At 33.0% G+C, this 17098-nt stretch overlaps 1 protein-coding gene across 1 annotated transcript in view; it reads left to right on the top strand.

The window, feature by feature from the left end:
* The first annotated feature begins 380 nt into the window (after positions 1-380).
* The window catches only part of LOC125669058 (lethal(2) giant larvae protein homolog 1-like), a 62194-nt gene continuing 45476 nt past the window's right edge, over positions 381-17098 (top strand). Inside the window, exons 1-9 of the mRNA XM_056161399.1 lie at positions 381-729; positions 5240-5352; positions 5541-5683; positions 7472-7561; positions 10366-10401; positions 10837-10921; positions 12600-12703; positions 15625-15715; positions 16810-16856. Coding sequence (XP_056017374.1) covers positions 396-729; positions 5240-5352; positions 5541-5683; positions 7472-7561; positions 10366-10401; positions 10837-10921; positions 12600-12703; positions 15625-15715; positions 16810-16856 — 1043 coding nt within the window. The 5' untranslated portion in view covers positions 381-395. The remainder of the gene's footprint in view (positions 730-5239; positions 5353-5540; positions 5684-7471; positions 7562-10365; positions 10402-10836; positions 10922-12599; positions 12704-15624; positions 15716-16809; positions 16857-17098) is intronic.

The following is a 17098-nucleotide window of genomic DNA, read 5'->3' as shown; positions in this document are numbered from 1 at the left end:
TCGACAAAAACACATCAATATTGTTTATGAATGTTTTGGGGGATGCTTTTTCAATATAATGATGTACGAGTTTGAGTTGATATAAGTACTAATTGAGCTACAGGGACTCTGTTTGGAGTTTATGGTACAATATATTACAAATCTGTCAGCTGTGCCCATTGTGTGAATAAGGGATCTGTCCTTTGTGAGCAAAAATCACATTTGGTCAGTGAGCACATAGGGTGTCAATACAAAGGCTGTGTGAGTTGTTTTTATACCATTTCATGTTTATTCTGTAATTGGATTGGAAGCTTTTTTGCTTCTATATAGTGCTTTGTATTATATTTTCTAGTGATTACTTTGATCACAATTGTACAGTCCATATACATTTGCATATGATATACTTAACATTTGCAATGTCTTGTTTTGGATGTTTCTTTGGATGCATCAAGTGCTTAATTGTGAAGTGCATCCGATTCTGGAAGAAGTTTTTTGGATTTGGAAAGACAAGTCTAAAAACTCAAATTATATCTGAAAAGTGCTCCCAGACAGACCAAGCCCCATTCCATTTCTCTGGGAGGAAGAGTGTGAGGGTGGAGTATTGTGACAATCTGTGCCCCAAAATCTTGGGGAGGCAGAAAGTATTGGAGACATGTTATGAAAGGAGATGTGTTCCTGTTCATCATATTCTGACCAACTGTTCACATGGTTGTGCTTATACTAATAGGAGGAAAAGAGCGAAAAGGAGAGGTATACAACCAAGTATATAGTGTGAGATAAAAAATCATTCCATGGAGTCGAGGTAGTGGAGGGGTTCAAATACAATCTGACTGAAGTACAGACCTATATTATTATATATATAATAATATAGGTCTGCACTTTAGTCAGATTGGGTTCAAATAGAAATTGTTGATGTCAAAAGAATTAATTACTTAACTGTTCAAGTTTCCAAAAATTTCGTGGAGAAAGTAGGTCTTTTTTTTTTTTTTTTTGTTTCTTGGAAAATACTGACTGGAAATGATCCATACTCAGCAGATGTGCCCCTCTTGTGTCCTGAGAGTTTAACTTGCAAAATAGAGATTAATCATTGTGCAGATTTTTTGTAATGTAAGTAGATTTTCCTTTTACTGCTACATCTAATGCAATTTTATATCTGACTTTGATTATCCTATTGTTGTCATTGGGTGGGAAAGTTTTCACCAGACTGAGAATAAATTGTCAACAGTATACCTCATCAAATAGGTGGATGGACAGTTGTGCTGATTTTAGTTAAAGTTTATGTCAATATATAGCCCTTCTGTGACATTATGGTGGTCATAATTTAGCCATTTGTCTCTTACACCTTCATTTGTCTGTGACATTTCCTTTACAACAGATAAGAATGAAAATTAGATAAATGCATATCTCCCTTAAGATGCCTTAACTTCTCAAGGATAATTTCATAATTTGGGTTCTTTTTGGCAAAATAAATTTGGAGAGGAATAATATGCTTACCTTTAGTTTGGAGAGGAATAATATGTTTACCTTTAGTTTGGAGAGGAATAATATGCTTACCTTTAATTTGGAGAGGAATAATATGCTTAACTTTAGTTTGGAGAGGAATAATATGCTTACCTTTAATTTGGAGAGGAATAATATGCTTACCTTAAATTTGGAGAGGAATAATATGCTTACCTTTAATTTGGAGAGGAATAATATGCTTAACTTTAGTTTGGAGAGGAATAATATGCTTAACTTTAGTTTGGAGAGGAATAATATGCTTACCTTTAGTTTGGAGAGGAATAATATGCTTACCTTAAATTTGGAGAGGAATAATATGCTTACCTTTAGTTTGGAGAGGAATAATATGCTTACCTTTAATTTGGAGAGGAATAATATGCTTACCTTTAGTTTGGAGAGGAATAGTGTGCTTACCTTTAATTTGGAGAGGAATAATATGCTTACCTTTAGTTTGGAGAGGAATAATATGCTTACCTTTAGTTTGGAGAGGAATAATATGCTTACCTTTAATTTGGAGAGGAACAATATGCTTACCTTTAGTTTGGAGAGGAATAGTGTGCTTACCTTTAATTTGGGATACTGATTTTTCTAACATTCCCGACACGAGATTCATTCTCACTGTCATTATAGCATAGATGTATTGTTTCCCATACTTCTTGCACCACTGGAGCCTTAGGGAAGTAAAAAAAACTGCCAAAAATTTACCAATTTTCAAAAATCTTTTTTCTGTACAACCACACATCTGTACAAAAAACTGAATACATAGTCATGTAGAGTAGGGAGGCATCTACGAAAATTGTAAATTTCATGATCCATGGAGTAGAGAATCTGACTTCCAAGGCTGGGCCAAACTTTGTATTTATGGGTAAAACATTTTCAAATACGTCTTTAAGGACTCGTACAACATGCATTTATCTGTTTATCAATAATATATATAATTTTTCATGTCATTTTGGTTTATATATATATATATATATATATATATATATATATATATATATATTCAATGACATAGCAAAGAAGGGGATAACATTTTATGGATTAAGCAGGATTAATCCCAGTATCCTTGCATTAATTACAATATTAAGGAGAGCTAGCTAACCAGTCTGACAGATCATGATATGAAGTTTGGTAATACATGTATTACTACACTATAGAATTTAAATGTTTCAGAAACACAAGAACTCTTCATAAAGAGGAGATGAAAATATTTTTTAGGGAAAAAAATGTCAGAAATATTGCATATTAATGCTATTGATACTAAATTGAAGTTAAATGGATATTTAGAAAGAGAAGGTAGTTTTTTCCAACATTGTAAATCTCATGATCCTGGGGTTTTTTGGTACCATGGTTGTGCCAAATAGGTCACAGTGATTAAATGTCTATCATTGAAAAACTTAATTCTTTAATTTTGCTGATACTATTTCCCTTTTCCTTTTCATGCATATTTAATAAGGAAAAGCAGAATGGAATGTACAAACCAAATATCTTAACTTTCAAACTTTGGTAGAGGTTCAAAGTCAAGGGCAGGGTCAATATGGTAAAAAATTATTATAGATTTCATAGCACTTGAGACTAGTGATAACTAGTCTAGGTGACTGATAAGGCCTGTGGGTCTTTTATTCTGGCTGAACTTGCAGATATTAAAACATTTTGTAGTTTGCAGTTGTGGGGGGTTGGACAGGGTAAAGGGGAGTGGGTGACAGAAGATGGGAAGAAGAGGGGAGAAGAAAGGAAAGAAAAGTGAAAGGGAGGGGGAAAAGAAAAAGGAAAGTGGACCCCTTATTCCAACATCATTTTAATCGAATTGAGAATAGCAACTTAGTTGCATAGACTGGTTTTTGCATACCCTTAATTTTGAAGCAAAAGCATAAATGTGGATGTGTAAATAGTCCTTGTCATTATAGTCCTTAATTGATACAATACAACATGAAAATGTGTGGGAGCCCAGTGTCTCGACATGAACATGTCTTCTTCAAACATGCAAAATGAGGGTTACGTTTCACCAGATTTTTGCTTGAGGATCACATGCTGTTACTATAGGATTAAACATTCTTTTTGAAGAATTTATCGATGTGTAAACCCTGGACATTTTACTCACAAACTGAATAAAAGTGCAAAGCACTTTTATGTTAAGTTTGTGAGTAAAATGTCCAGAGTTTACACATCGATAATTTCTTCAAAAAGAATGTTTGATTCTTATAATTCCAATATTCGTTCCCTGCATTATCAACTTCAATAATTTGAATACTTTCCCCACACTATGTTGTTTGTTTTCAAGTGCATATGTATACATAGTGTTTTTGGATTTATTGATGTGTAAATTCCCGTTTAGATTTATCTTTGTCCAATCAAAACAATTGTAATAAATAACATTGGAATTATTGGTCAGTGGTGTCTTGTCCCAAATGTGTTTGATAAGTTGGCTATGAATAACAATCAAATTAGCTTCTGTACTTCTAGCAATGACAATGATTTATTCTCTTAAACTGATTACAGTATAGAGAAGTAAACAGTAGCTAGAGCTCTGCATTTATAATGCTGGAGCTATGTATAGGAATCACTTTGTCTATCTTTCCATCAACACTTTTGTTGTGGTGTGATAACTCAAATAATTTCCACCATGTTTTCAAATCTTATACAAAAGCATTGTACAATCAGAGAAAGACACATGTATGCATGGATGGCAACACTTCAGGTCAGCATCATTTCATGAAGTGTTAACCTTTTCCAGTGTGCAGGGGTGATTGAGCATTGTACTTCTTACCCTCATGTTAATAATTTTCAGGAATGAAATTTGTTTCTGATGTATATCCATCATGACACGATAACTCAAATAGTTTTCATTGTAACATTTCCAAATTTCATACAGGAAGAGTTGACCACGAAAGAAACCTATTAGGGTTCCACATTGAAAATGCAGAAATCACAGATCTGTCAGTCTGTCTTATCATCTCTGCCCCCCCCCCCCCTTCCCCCCCATTGTGACAAGATATCTTGTATAGTTTTCAACATAGTTTTCATATCTTATACAAAGGTAGTTAACCAATAAAGGAAGATACCCATGAATTTTGGAGTCATGAGCTTGAGGGTCAAGGTCACAAGAGTCCTTCAAATTGTAACTTCACAATGCTTTTATTGTGACACAATAATTTGAAAGTTTTCAACATCGACCTTTCATATTTTATTCAAAGGTAGTTGATGATTAAAGAAAGGCACCGATAGATTTTATATTCTGTTTGTCCATTTGTCTTTTTTTAAAAATTACTTTCATTGTAACAAGGGTTTTATGTTTTGACCATTAAAGAATTTGGTTAAATCTCAGATTTTATTTTGCTTTCATTGTGGCACATAAAGTTTAAAAGTTTTCAACATAACACTTTAATATTTGACATAAATGTATTTAACCATTATAGAAAGATGGCTATATATTTTGGAGTCTTAAGGTGGAAGGTCAGGTTACAGCAGACCTTCCCACTAGGTTTACTACACTAACGTCTTGCAGCTTTTACGTTTTATACAAACATAACTGACCCTGTAGTTGAACATGGAAAAGAAGTTTTGGGAAAAGAACGCAGTCACTCCTCTCTATCATTACAAAAAAATGAATTGCATCTCATTACATGTAGTACTAGTACATGTATGTAATACATTAATGAAGTTCATAATGGACCCTTTCTGATTGAGTCAGTTTTCTAGTTCTGTAAAGTAACTAGATGCTCAGGAATGTTACTATAGATTATCTTCCTTACATTTGCAGTTTCCCCAGTAAATACAGGAAGCCCATTCCAGATCCCAAACTCTTCAAATAACAATAACAATTTCCTGAATGGATTTGATGACATCATCACAGGGGATATATCCTCAACAGAGGTAAGCTTTTTCTAGGCAAGATCTAATTAAAATTGAATGTATTTTGGTATTTATATCTGAAAGTTAAATGTATGTAATCATAATTGCAATTGAAGAAGGAATCGAAAAATTTTTTCCAATAATTAGAATTCATATATAGATCTAATACATCTAGAATATTTTCAAAATTGTGTGAATTTTTTTCCCAGTGCCCGGAAACATCTGAAGCGAGTGCCTACACCTACAATGAGTACGACACTAACACAGACGAGGATGGTCACGGCCCAGGGCTCCTGATTGACCTGTCCACACCAGAACCAGTCCGTAAAAATCTACACCCAACACCAAATGGGTAAGTAATTTGTGAGTACACAAAAACACAAAAACCCAACATCAAATGCATAAGTTATTCCAGGAACAACCCTTAAAATAAAATCTGCACCCAACTCCCTGAGAAACGCTTCAAAACACTACTCAATATCTTATTTCAAAACCAGTCAAAAATGTCTACACTCGACACCAAATGGATTAATCTAGAACCAGTTCAAAATAATCTACACTCAACAATCTAGAACCACTCCAGAAAACATGCTCTCAACAGCATTCAATATCTTATTTTATATCTAGTCAACACCCAACACCAGATTTATTAGTCTGGAATTACTACATGTAGTATCAAAAAATCTACACTCAACACCATATACAATGTAGGCAATCAATATACAGGTGACTCAAGATCATTCAAAAGTCCATGGGACTGCCTGAAAAAAACTTCAACAGATCGAGAGTGTTGGCTAAATCCAGAAATCAGCAATCTAATTGATATATTTTAATCTTATGCTTTAAAGGGACTGATTCACGATTTTACCCAAAATTTTGTTTTTCACTTTTAATGATCAAAATCTACTGTCTAATGTGTTTGAAAGATTTCACATGAAAATTAAGGTTATACATCATCACAGAAGCTCATTTTAGAGAGTTTATCATTTGTTTTGTAAACAAAGATTGCGGTATGCTATTGTTTACGAAATTTTCAAAAGAAATGGATATCGATCTAAGTTTATCATATCTTTCACATTTCAAGCAGTTTTGGGGTGAAATGTGTCACCTAAAAGTTAAAATTTGTGACTATGCAAAATTAAGAAGCATTATATTACAAAATCAATATTTCACTTCTTTGTTTGTTTACATAAAAAGACTCGAGTCTTTGTTTACATAACACATATTCAAGGCTAAAATATTGCTTACATTCTTGCATTCAGAAGGTCAAAATTTTGGCTGTCAACATGAAATGAGTTATATTTCTAATGTTTAACATCAAAAATGAAAAATATTTTTATCAAAAATCGTGAACCAGTCCCTTTAATATAGTGAAATATAATGAATAGGTATAGCAATCCCAGATTTTACTTCAAGAGATCAAGAACTTAGAGAGATGAAAAGTTTGAGAGATACAGAATAAATTTGCAAAGTTATCCTGGTTATACAGAGAGAAAAAATTGAAATTGGGACTTTGAGAGACTGAGAACTTTGAGAGATCAAAGTTTCTGCCATTGAGAGTGATCCCTAAAATCTGTGCATGTCCAACTCAAATAATTAGATTACGTCAGGACCAGTCAAAGAGTGCACTCTATTCCAAGTGAGTAGGCCAAGACAGAAATATCCTGGTGTCCATCCTAAAATAACACTGCACAGGCAGTAATCAATAGCATGTAGGGGGGTTTCAGAGTAGACAAAAAATCACTTTTAATATCATCATATAATTACCAAATTTTTCTTTCTGATTAAAAAGCTAACCATCTCTTGTATACATATGCAGTGTGTAGTACCATATTGTGATGTGCTTATTCCATATTTTGAGCATGTAGTTTGCATCCACTTTGCATGCAAAGTACTATTTATATACATTATGCATTCCATTTCTAAGAATTGCACAGGTATTGAGTCTAAATAAGGTTTAATAAGCCATCACCAAAATATTAATTTTGTTTCAAATTCTGGGCTTCGTTGAAGCTTATCACATATATGATTACCCGTTTTCAAGGATGATTGATGGTAGAACTTTATTCAGGCTGTGATTTGCGTTGGTTAAAGGTAAACTGTAATTAAGATGCATGTCTTTTCCCATCTCCCCATGCAGAAGACTAGACTTCACAGATGAGGAGAATTATGAAGACTTTGGTGAAATAGATGATATTGAGTCAGATTTGTCTGATCCCTCACATAACAGGTCAGTGAGCAGGGAACCACTTGATTTATAACTAAGTTACACAAAATTCCTGTCACAATAAATATTATGGATTCATATTAAAGTGATGCTATATACTGAATTGATTTGGTTTTCACACAAAGTTGTAGTAGCAAAGTAGATTCCTGCAATGGTTTAAATTTTCAAAATGTTGATTTAGGATTTCACTTATTACTGAGTCGGCTCGCAATAGCAAGAAGACCCTTGTTATCACCGGCACTACACTATGGATTTTGAGTACAAATCTTTGTTTATACATACGCGAGATAAGGCAAATAGTTCTTATAATCTCTTGTCATTGAAATTTTGGCAAAATATGGGAAATATTGTGCATATCAAAGTGATTGGTTTAAACAAAGTATTGGTTATTGTGTTCTTGCATTTAAAAGTAGTGTTACCTAATTGCAATAATATTTTCTTTATCATTTGGTTTGGAGACAATGTGAACACACATGTATACGTTATGTACATTGTTCAATCTCTACCCAGAGTTATCGTTCCTTACGCTCACATTAGCATTGTTATTCCACATGTAAATTCATTAGTCTAACAGAATTCTGACAAAAAAATATCTGAAATGAATTGACAAATTCTATATTTGCTTTGTTTAAATAAATAAACAACAAACGAGTAAACATCATTTACATACGCACGTGGAACATTTTTTGCGGGAATACTTCATGTAAACAGAATGAAGGAAGAGGCGATCAAGATATTTGAAGAATTCAAGAGAATAATTTGTATCGATACCTGCTACAAATTGTGTCCGGGCTGTTAATGTTTTGTATTTTGCGGTAGCCTTTTGATATTTGACATACAAGTACCAATAAATGACCATCTTGTGTAGATGTGCTGGGTACCATGGGTAGTTCCTGATATTTAACTTTTATGTTCACACAATTTTTTAAGCTTTTATGGGTAAATTCCTCTAGCCAATGTGTCGTGTTCCTAGTTTGTAACACTGCATTTCCATAGATATTTAGTTAAGCATAATATGCATGTTTGACCATACTTTCAGAATTAGGCCTAAAGCTTATAAGACACAGCTGTATACCGGCCCCACCCCTTGTTGGAAATCGCGGGCGAGTCGACTCTGAGGTCCTTGAGGCCTTTGATTAATTCTCAAGCATTCTTCTTCAAATATTGAATGAAAAATACGTTATGGCACTAGAGGGATATTTCTATTATTTTGCAGAAGTCATGATAGTTTACACAAAGTAAGAACCAGAAGGGGAGATAAACACCACCGTAAAAGTCTAGGGTAGATAACTCTTTGATCTCATGCATGTGTGATGGATGATGAAATTTCTATCTAGTTGTTTCTAACTCTCTGTTTTACTAACACTTCATTTAGTTTTCCATATTGTTTTTTAAAGAGCTAATGGGTGATATATAGAAGAATTTTGAGTATCTGCTTATAGATATTTTCTTGAAATTAATTTTAGACAGCTTACCTTGATGATTTGCAATAAACCATGATGATAAACTGATAAAATATATTGTATTTACTTTCAAAATCTAATGTTCAATATTTTTTGCCAGCTTCCATATTAACTAGCTAAATGCTTGCCATTAGGTAACAGTATACATCAGGGGCGGATCCAGGAATTTGGGGGGGGGGGGTTCTACCATTAATTTTGATTCTCAAAGGGGGTGTTCCACCTTCAAATTTTTTTTTAGCGAAATTTTCTGACGAAAGGGGGGTTCTGACCCTCAGAACCCCCCCCCCCCCCCTTCCTTCTGGATCCGCCACTGAACATTGTCATTAGGTTACAGTATTATGTACTATTTTGTATGGTAATTATTAGAAACATTAAATAACTATTGGATCACCTTCATATGGTGTTTTGAGCTTGTCGCACAAGGTGGAACATAGCATTAATATGCCGTAAAAATAAGAAACACAGAATATAGCCCTGTACATAAATGTCACACGATTCAGAAACTAACAGTAAATCCTGCTCTACATGATATATATCTATACCTGTTGACAATATGTGTAGGATCTAGAAGCAGTATGTGGGAATTTTATAAATTTGGAGTACTTAAAGTAATCATTCATGGAGTCTAAGTTGGGAAACTCTGGGTAAGATACATAGATTTTATAGTAAAATTATGCCTCAGCATACCTTTTATGTACTCTGTAAGAAAAATCTTATATTATAAGGTTAGCATCTGTGGATTTTCTGAAATGTCCACCAACATTCCATTTCTGTTCCTATGAGACTTAATTTCTAACATTTCCAATTACTGCACTATTGTATTGGTACATAATGCCTGTAGGTGTTGATCTGCTGTCAGTTTTTGTGATCTAATTTACTAATACACAGGATGAAAAGAACTCGACGTGTCATATACTAAACAGGTCATTTTATGCACTATTTATGACTATTGGCAGGGTCACACTATATATTCTGTTCACTTGGATGTTAATTATGCAGTTACTTAGAGATTGATAGATTGGGTAGATTGGATTGTTGTTATACAGTCACAACATTGATGGCAATATCAGGATATTTGTCATATTCTATGAATGATCTTGCTCACATCGTATTGATATGAATAAAACATGCTCATAGGTTACTGATGTACTGTATATGCTAGTGGTTTCCTCCTGTGATGCCACATCAACAGACTAGTAAAATACATACTTGTGTACAGGCTATAGACCAATTAGTTGATTAAATTAAAACAATGTAACATATATTGTATCAAAAAGCATCATTCATTCTGTGTTGTTCATCAGCATCATTTCTCACATTGATGAAGTGCATTTTACTTTTCAGTCAGAGGTCTCGGGTGACGTCTGCTGCTTATGCAAGGTAAAGATCAAACAGTTACAAAAAAATGTAGGACTCTTTTTTTTTTAAATATGGGAATTATTATTCATTTGTGAACTTTTTTTTCCATTTTGTTTTGATAAAGTATTCATGTATAGAACTGTATTCTTAAATATTTACATTTCCAATGTTTTTGCCTTTCATATCTTTACAAATTGTAATGGTAGCCCTTTCCTCGTGAATGTGATGCAGTTGTGAACAATGTGTGTATCAATCTTGATGAATTTAGGAGGTCTATTTTTATGGGTGGGAATTCTGACAGAATTTATGTCGGCATACGTTTCATGAAGCACTAACAAACTTCATGAAGTATGCCACAGATTGTAGCGCAGCAGTTCATATCCTCATGTGGTTTCAAAAATGAAATTTATTTTTTAATTATTTGCAAAGATTGTGTAGAACTACTATTCTTTTCAGTCAGCTACAAAACAGATCGCGAACTGAGCCAGGAGATGAGGTTTTGGATGATATTGATGGAAATTTCCAGACCCTCAATGACAGGGCAAGTATAAAGGACTTATTAAAATGATTATTACATGATTAAGGAAGTATTAGATCCTTGTGACCATTTATAACTATGAGCTGAAAGGAAGTGCATTCATTCAAGGTAAACAACAGACTTGAAAGTTTCAAGTGTTTGGTTAAATATGGTTTGTTAATTTAAAGACAAACTGTAGTGTTTGTTATACATAACTTAATTTTCTTTTGGGGGGGGGGGGGGGGGGGGCACTTAGGAAAGACAATTTTCTTCTTTATTCAAGTTGAATGTGGTCAACTCATATACCCTTATAGCCAGTTCATAGTTTGAACATAATTTATTGTATAATTGATAAGGTTCAGACACAAGTAGGTTGCATACAAAAGGTGTATCATGTTAACACCTTTATTGTAGGTTAAATAGCTACAACTAAATCTACCAGAGTCATGTATATATTTCTGCTGCACAACAGATTATGTATATTATATATATATATATATTAATATATGTGTGTGTGTGTGTTTACATGTAAAAAATTAAAATATGTCATGTTTAAAAAATTTTACCTATTGATTAACGGACACTGAGGCAATTTTTCACATTTGGATATATATATACATATATATATGTGTGTGTGTGTGTGTGTGTATATATATATGTATATATTTTATGTATATACACATTTTTGCTTAGTGTCATATCCATTTTATTTTCATCAAAGGGTACTCATTTGTAAATTTCTGCTGAAAGCAGCAACACTAAGAGGAATTACCTTACCAGCTGCAGGTGTATGTTGTGTTAGAGTCATTGGTATTTAATGCCTACGTTTTCTACAAAACATAACTCTGAACATTGGCAAACTTGCACATTTGATATGGTTTGCATAAGCTACCTTGGACATTTAACCCAGTACTGATATGAACTAGATCTTAAAAGATTTCCTTGTTCCTTAGTGTATGTATAAGGCCCAGTAGTCTCTCACATGTAATGATATCAAGAGGTGATTTTGAAAACCGTTCAAAACCACGAGGGATATTTGCCAATTATACATTTGTAGAGGAGATCTTATACACTTGTAATATAGCCATGAATGCACATGCAAATGTGATAAATGCATTATTAGTCCTTTGAAAATTGAGAGATCGAGGAAAATGACAGTTTTGTGTGATTCAGGTATAAAGTGTTATGACCACCTGGTGTTGGTGACCAATCAATTGTTACAGGTGGCTTATTGATTTCAGGTGAAATTGAATGCTATAATTTCATTTGCATTTGTTATCTGGTGGTAGATGGCAGATGCAGTGTGATAGAAGAGTTAGCTTATCAATCAAACATTTCAAATTAAGCTAAGCTCTGAAATCTGTGAAATCTTCATTCAGTTTGCCTTTTAGGTATATATATTTGTGTTCCATTAACAGACTGCAGAAATATTTTTTGTACCCTTTGTTGAAGCAATAATTATGCCCTTTAAGCTGTCAATTTTCCAAAATTAGCATGAATTTATTCAAGATGGTAGTGATCAAAATTTTAAAAACATGAATGTGATAAAGAGCTGTAAATCACGAGATTGAATTTTGACCTAAAGGAGACAAATTTTTTATGAACAGTGAAACTACAATGTTAGATACAATGTACATGTATTTAACTAAATCAATGATGAAGTGAAAAATAATTCTAACTAACTGTAATTTTTTTTAAACAGGTACAGTTTTTAGAGAAACAGTTAGTTCAAATTTCAGAAGAAAAATCAACTGTTAACACCAGTCATTCCAAACTCAAAGATGAGAACAGTCATCTTATGGAAAGGTTTGTAGATATACCCTGATACTGGGACTACTTTTTACCCAGAAAAACAGAACTGACCTTGCTTTGTCATTGATTACAAATGTAGATAACTTGATTTATGATCTCATAGTGGCATTACGGAAGATCATTTAGCCTCAGGTTGCGGCGTAGTACATTTGTTTTGAAATGTAAGGCTTGTAATTTAGAAACCAAGAAATGATAAAAATTCTGTATGTGGTAATGACATTCTCGTAATAGTTAATTTAATGAATTCTAGACCAAATGTAAAAGTTAATATAAAGTATGTGAAGCAGCGTACAATAAATGATCCATGTTTTCGTAGCATTGTGGACAGGTAAGATAACACAATATAGCTGTAGTGTGGGAACATGTACACATGTATATATTTGTTGTATTGTGTAGACATGTTTTATTTATAATATAGAAAAATTCATTGACATTAGTTCAAAATGTGACATCTAAAATTATTGTATCATTAAAATGTAAGTTTTGATGCTATCTAAAAAAAAACAACAACAAAAACTGAAAACTCAGATCAACCATGAACATAATGTATAATTGTTGTCTTTTGTTTTACAAATGTTAGACATGTTCAATGACAAGAAAACTAATGTCAATGAAGGTTAGACTGGTGCCCTCATCAATCAGAGTACCAGCCAAGTATTGATGAGAGGTGCTTGCTTGCTTTTCTGGTGTTCTCTGTGTTCTTAGCTGTGTAAGATTTGTAGTTGTGGAGAGTATAGGTGGACAAGCATCTCTTGTCTTCTGTAGGGACTATATCAAAAGTTCAATGATGGATATAAGGAAAATCTTATTAAAATATTTATTTTGGTAGAAGTGCATAAACAAAATAAGGACGAGTGTCACATGAGCAAAATTTTTTAAATGGAAGTATTACTCTGAATGCAATATCAGCAAAACATTTTTTGTATTTTTAAAATTCATCACTTGTCTGCTTAGTTCAGTAAATTAAAACAGTTGCCTGTCAATCTTTAGATCCACAGGTGATTTAATTATTTTCATAAGAGGATATGATTGTGCAATATTTGCTGTATAAGGTAAATTCTAACTAATTTCAACACCACAACTTCATTACACTTATCTACTTTTGTTGGGGGTGGGGGGGGGGATTTAGTAGCTGTCGTGTCTGTCCATCCAGCCAAGCTCATATCTCCTAAACCTTTTAGCAGAAACGTATTACAAATGTTCCTTGAAACAAGGACTTTTGGACCAAGATCCCTTAGGGTCAATTTGGAAAGGTCAAGGTCACTCAGAGCATATAAATGTTTGATATAAAAGTCCCCATCTCCTTAACCTTACATCAGAAATTGGTCATAATTGATCACTAATATTTGATCACTAATATTCCTTGGGAAAGGGACTTTTGGACCAAGGTCATTTTTTATAGGTCAAGGTCATTCAGAACATGTATTTTATATAAGAAAAGAGTTACTTATTAGTCCCTTACCGGTTTGTAAAACCGAAGGGGACTATAGCTTTCTTCTCCATATGTCTGTCTGTCAGTCTGTCCCATATTGGTTTTCCAGACTGTTTTCTGTTATGCTTGCATGGATTCATTTGAAACTTGCAGGCTAGTTTCAGAGTGGCAAACCACAGATCAAATTCAAATTTTGTATTTTCTAAAGGTTTGTTAGGGTTAAGTTTCCATAACTAATGAGGTTGGGAAAAATAGATTTTGAATGTCAACATTTGTAAGGAATTTTGCTATCTGACCCCAAATTATGTGACATTGATCTTTTGATGTAAAAGTTGTGTGATGATTAACGTGGTAAATGACATCATTTGATCTAGCTGTATTTGTAAAATGAAGTAAACCATTCTTTGACCATGCTTGTTTGTAAAGAAATAGATTGCTAAATCTGTTTTATGTGCATCTCAATGCTTGATCGGTGATGGTTTGAATGCTGATTGCTCACTCTTATGTCCTCTGTAGATGCATTTGTTAGATGGCTGCAGTTTGTGTTCTCTTTATTAAGATTTTTATATGTGTAAAAGCTCTATTGTAAAACATGGTTATAGTGAACTGCAAAATTGTTTTTGTGTCTGTAATTCATGATATTAGGAAGTTGTGTGAAGACTGTGACTTACTTTTTTGTGATTAATAATACATTGTATATTGAAAATAATGAACTTCAGTACATGTTTATAAAGACCCATACATGTAAAGAATGGTATCTTGTCCATATTAACTCTTTGTCTTGATTGACGTTACTTGTTATGGGTCGATATTAACACATATTGACTTCCACTGAAGTTCATCATTGTTTGATATTGTAACAGTTTACGGGTCTCATGATAGTGAACAAATCTTCATTATAACCAAGCATTCACTATAACTTATTGTTTTATAAACAAGACTATCTGTAGATGTATCTGTTGAATCTTCATGATAAGCAAGCATTCGCTATAACTTAGTATGGTATAAACAAGTCTATCTGTAGATGTACACTAATATTTACATATGTAATATCTCATCTCGATCTCCAATGCTTGTTTAAAATCTTGAATACATTTGAGCTTTCAAAATTTTAAGATGATTGTGCTGTGTCTGTCTACCTATTTTTAACTTTCCTGTTATGTCTAACATCACTAAACTCTATTTTGCAGTTTTCAATGTTTTAAAACTATATGTTTTCATTACAAAAGATTCACGATCTTTTTCCATACCTGTTCAATACTTTCTGATTTCTTGTGTAAAATGATTTTTATTTCTTGAAACATCATTTAGAAAAGCTAATTTTCTATTTTTTGTGTGTGTATTTTTGCCTTGAGTGAAATGTGTTCTAGACATGTTGGACGAGCTCCTCTCTGCTTGATGTTTGATTTAATGACATTGTTTGATAATGAGTCAGATTTTTACCTGTTGTCAATTGCTACAAATGTTACACTTTTCATAACAGGATTCATTCATTAGAGGAACAACTAAAAGATGTGGAGGTGAAATCCCAGGAGACCCTTGCTGAGGAACAAAAAAAATTCAAACAGATGTTGGTAAGTGTGCTCTCTCTCTCTCTCTCTCTCTCTCTCTCTCTCTCTCTCTCTCTCTCTCTGTGTGTGTGTTTACTTTAGACTTAATATAGATACAAATATCTTTTCAAAGGCATCTTTCACAGGGGGGGATCAGTGTTTCACAAACACATCTTGTTAATCTTGATGCAAGTTTGTTATTTTTTGTTTTGAGTTATGTTTGATACACATACTTTCAATAAGCTGTCATAAATAGGTTATATTATGGTATGGCACAGCTAGTGCATCCGTCGTCCATCTGTCAGCACTGTGGGTCAGATAAAAACAGCACTCATTAGGCTAGGATCATCAAACTTCATACACATGTTTCCAATGATTAGAGGAAGAAGCCTATTGTTTTGCAAAGTCCACTTCAAATTCACATGAATAATTTTTAATAGGCATCAATAAAGATAGAAACAGAGCTAATATGGCTAGGATAATCATACTTGATACACACATTCAGCTATCATAAACAGGTAGTATAATGGTATGGTGCAGTATTTTTATGTATTGTCTTTTGGGAAGGATATAAAGAGTATATGTACTAATAAAGCTAGGATAATCAAGATTATACTTTCATAGGTAATAATGAAGAAAAAACAGTTTTCAAGTTATACTTTATCAGAGGTAAATATGGCTTTAAATTGATGCTTAACAAAGCCATCATCGAACTAACATTTTGTAGTGTCAAAGAACACTGACAGAGCCACTGTCTTTTGACCAAAGAATGGTTTGAATTGGATGTTGTTTTTCAGCATGAATGTTGCTATTGTTATTATTCTATTTTAAAATTAATCTAGAATAGGAAACCAAAGAAAATAATGTGCTGAATACTAGGTATCATAGATATTCAAGCAGCTGATTAAATCTGTAATTTTTACACACAATCAAAAAGGAATCCAAAATTATTGCCTTAAGGTGAGAGGATGTTGTTCACACTGTGCAAGATTTGTACTGGGTCTTAGTTATTTGATGTCCTACCTGCCAATAGTCCTCTTACATGCCCTAAGACAGCTTAATTCATTGATTTTCAAGATTTCCTGAATATTGATTTTGTGTTCTTTGCCCCGTTTCAGTCCCGTGCAGAAACAGAGAAAGCAGAACAGATGTACATTTCTCAGAGGTAAGTCTTGCAGATTATGTTTTTATTTATAAATCTCTGTCTTTTCATAAATACAAATTGAATTATAATTTTTCGGAGGTAAGTCTTCATTCATATTAATAAAAATTGAAATAAAATTTCTCAGAGGTAAATCTTCATTCATAAATACAAATTCAATTTAAATTTCTCAAAGGTAAGTCTTCATTCATAAATACACAAATTCAATTTTAATTTCTGAGAGGTAAGTCTTCATTCATAAATAC

This window comes from Ostrea edulis, chromosome 4 (genome assembly GCF_947568905.1).
Source record: "Ostrea edulis chromosome 4, xbOstEdul1.1, whole genome shotgun sequence".
In the NCBI taxonomy this organism is placed as follows: domain Eukaryota; kingdom Metazoa; phylum Mollusca; class Bivalvia; order Ostreida; family Ostreidae; genus Ostrea; species Ostrea edulis.
This window is presented reverse-complemented; position numbering and strand designations above follow the sequence as displayed.